This window comes from Phalaenopsis equestris, unplaced genomic scaffold, assembly GCF_001263595.1.
Source record: "Phalaenopsis equestris unplaced genomic scaffold, ASM126359v1 Scaffold000575, whole genome shotgun sequence".
Taxonomy (NCBI): Eukaryota; Viridiplantae; Streptophyta; class Magnoliopsida; order Asparagales; family Orchidaceae; genus Phalaenopsis; species Phalaenopsis equestris.
Genome location: NW_018165015.1, coordinates 10489 through 14118, shown reverse-complemented (window position 1 = coordinate 14118; position 3630 = coordinate 10489). Strand labels below are relative to the sequence as shown.

The following is a 3630-nucleotide window of genomic DNA, read 5'->3' as shown; positions in this document are numbered from 1 at the left end:
GCAAACTCCACACCAAAAATAGTGCCGACAATATTATAAAATAAATTTTCTTATACATGCCACACTTCATAACAAGAGGAAAGAGTATGGAAAACCATTCACTAAGCATGTAGAAAATACAAGGACCATTGAAATCATACAACCATATTGTAGTAATTCAAAGCAAATACAAATAGAGTACAAGACATATCTTTATAGAAGATTCACGCCTTCCTTGAACAACAAATAGTAATCCCTTAGACTCCTCTCCAATCTCTAAAATATAAATACAAGAAATGAAGAAATCTCTTAATTCCTCCCTTTCTCTCTTCTTCCTAAGTTCCAAGAGTCACTAAGAACTCCAAAAGATGCTTCCCAAATAAAGAGACACCAATCCCCCCTTAAGATAACCCTCGAAATCCTTAAGAGTCACTTCATATGCTCCTCAAAATTTGTCCAAATACATTGCATTTAAAAAAATCCGATTCTAGCGCCTAGGCGCCTAACCGTGGAGCTTAGGCGCCCAACCGTGGCGCTTAGGCGCCAGTCTTCTAGAAGTGCAGGATAACTGCCCGACGCATAGGTGCTATTCCTGACGTCATGGCACTTCTCTGTTTCCACGTATAGGGTCTAGCGCTTAGGCGCCAATTCACTTTGTGTTCTTTTGCTCCATTTGACCCTGTTTTGCTCCATTTGACCCTGTTTTGCTCCGTTGCCCCTTTTTCTCCAATTGCTTAACATATTGTACTTATAATCAAAAACACAAAAAACACGTTTCTTTAAAGCGCAATATGACTAAAAATAAACATTTAAAAGGATATAGAAAATAGAACATTTTCAGGAATATCAAGTAACTAACCTCAAAATTGTAAATATTGAAGGCTAAAACTTTAATAAAGAGTTTTCTTAAGAGTTTAAAACTAAGGAGATGTAATTAAATATAAGGGTTTGCCTCCCAAAATAAAATAAATCCCTTGCCTTATACCTGCAAGCTAAGGGAAAAATCTCTAGTTAATGTGGACCCATAAATCTTAAGGATTTTCATCATTCAAATGATTATATTCATTTGAAGATAATATTTTTGTCTCTCAATGTAGTATATTATTTTTTAAATGACATATTTGATTGTTTAAATAAAAATCATTCACGTCATGCTTTTTATGAGTAAAAATCAAGTGCCTCTTTTAAATAAAATCATTCAATTTGAAAAGGGGTATTTGTAAAGGACCATTATAGTTTTTTATTTCCATTATAGTGAATCAAATGGAAGACTAATAAAAAAACCACAATGCTTGTGTCAATATACGGGTCACCACCATTTAGTAGAAAAAACCAACCCAATTTTACTATATTTTTTGTGTGCTAATAAGATATATGAATTAAATATGTATCATACAATTAGTATGAATAATTTGTTTAGCCATATTGTGGTTGAGAAGTGGTTGAGTCTATTTATGCTAGTGAACTTCTCAAGATGTTATAAGGATTTTTTTTTTTATTTATTTGATTGGATAGATATGATTCTTTTATTTGAGATTAGATTGGTTTCTAAATTCGAGTTTTTTTCTCATTTATTTATATAATATATAAGTCCTTAATAATAGATCAATTTTTTCTCAATTTTCTTGACCTGATAAATAATATAATAATGACGGCCAACAATTGAAATTATGAGAAGTTTATTATGATTGCATTTGCTTCCTCTCTTCATTAACAAAACGGTTAAAACCCAAATTTTTTTGAGATTACTAATTCTTTGATCCTCGTCTTATTGGTAATTTTTTGGTCCTATAAATTCCTTTGATCTATATTAATCGTTTTCTATTTAAGAAAATATTTATTTTCAAGGTAAAAATGCGCTTCACTTCAAACTATTAGTCAAAAGGAAGACAAATCATTAAATAACACGAATTATCTCAAAAGATAAGTCATCCACAGCCTCTTATGTCACAATTTCTTAAAACGAGTATTTATGAACAAACTACTTGCAGGAGGGGGCATCTCCGGAGTAGTGCCAATCGTTTGCTTGTTACATAATGTTAACTAAATAGATAAACAAATTAGATTAATGTAGCAATGATTATCTTAAATTTTCAATGTGAAGTGTTAAATGTAAAAAATTAAGTTATTTGTTAAATACTGCATGCAAGACCAAGTTTAATTTTCTTAGAATTTTTTGTCAACAAATATCTGGCTCACATTTCAGATCTGTCCATCAATCATCAACCTTTTTCAAATTAAATCTTTTAATACCATCAGTGGTCATGTACCAAGAACTCATTACATCATATGGTGCCGCTGTAATTGTCACATATTTTTTAGTCTAAATTATGATATAAACATATATGAAAATCATAAATCTCATAAACCAGTCATGATGATCTTAATCAACATCTCAAATGCTATTTTTTTTATGGCGCATGAACCAAATGAATATATCAAAGTTTGGTCTGATACACCATTGATTATGCTCATTTTTGGATTAGAAATCAAAAATATTAATGAATATTCTTAAATTTTAGTAAGTGGGTGTATCTTGAAATAGTGACAGTGCATGGGAGATGAAATCTAAGTCTATTAATTAGTTGAGTCAATTTGATGGGGGGGTTTTGTACTTGTGTTTGACATTGTATGCTGGAGATAGATGTCCCAACGAGCCTATGAGAGACTTGGGGTAAAGTGGGGTTGTGCGTTTAATTTAATGTCCGTTGGTAATTTTTGTTCAGTTGTTTACAAAAGTCATATCTGACTCATTAATTAATGAGTCAAATATAAATTTTTTAACTTGATCTTATAGATATAAAATATTTAGACTTGCTCCTTTAAAAAACATAATATAAATGGATTTTTGTTCATTTTTGCCCTCTGTAATGGGATTCGATTATCCCAGTGGAGGGTACAGTACTTGAATTGTTAGACGCATAGAAGATTTTAGAGGCTCGTATAAGACTTAGGCAATTATTTTTAATATATATATATATTAAATAAATACTCTGTTTTCCATTAAAGTTTAAGGAGTGCCGTCGCGATCATGAGGCCAAAATTCATTCTATTTTCCATCTCTGGCTCACGCTCACGCCCTCGACTTGTCATCGAATCCAAAGCGGAAAGCCTCCGGGAAAGTGCCCGAACCCAGCAACTCGCTGACGCAAGCCGCCCCTCATTCCACAAGTCCAAGCCCCTCTTTTCGCCACATCCCCCATAATAAAATTTCGCCTTCCAAATTCGCTAAAGAAACAGCTAGTAGGCCCACTGCTGCCTCCCGTTCCCCAGCTGGCAATTCCGTGTTCCCTTCCCAATTTAAACCCTCCAAATCTCCCTCCCCTTTTCCCAAACAACCAAACCTCGCCTCTCCTCCTCTGCCTCAAATCTCATCACTCCTTACCTCACTCCCCTCTTTTCCACTATGAACACAACACTTGACGACCTTCTCTTCGACGAAGAGGAATACGCCACCGTGTCTTCCGCCCCTCCCAAGCGCCGCGCCGGCCGAACCAAGTTCCGTGAGACACGCCATCCTGTCTACAAAGGCGTCCGTCTCCGTGGCTCTGATAGATGGGTTTGCGAAGTCCGTGAGCCCAACAAGAAATCCCGTATCTGGCTCGGCACCTTTCCCACCGCCGTCATGGCCGCACGCGCCCCCGATGTCGC

General features: G+C 35.2%; 1 protein-coding gene across 2 annotated transcripts in view; it reads left to right on the top strand.

Annotated features, from left to right (window-relative positions):
- The first annotated feature begins 3322 nt into the window (after positions 1–3322).
- Positions 3323–3630, top strand: part of LOC110029469 (dehydration-responsive element-binding protein 1E-like) — a 1074-nt gene continuing 766 nt past the window's right edge. The window contains exon 1 of one of the 2 annotated variants that reach the window (XM_020731774.1): positions 3323–3603. In XM_020731774.1, coding sequence (XP_020587433.1) covers positions 3386–3603 — 218 coding nt within the window. In that variant the 5' untranslated portion in view covers positions 3323–3385. Of the gene's footprint in view, positions 3621–3630 lie in introns of both variants that reach the window. The other variant, XM_020731773.1, reaches the window with a different exon arrangement.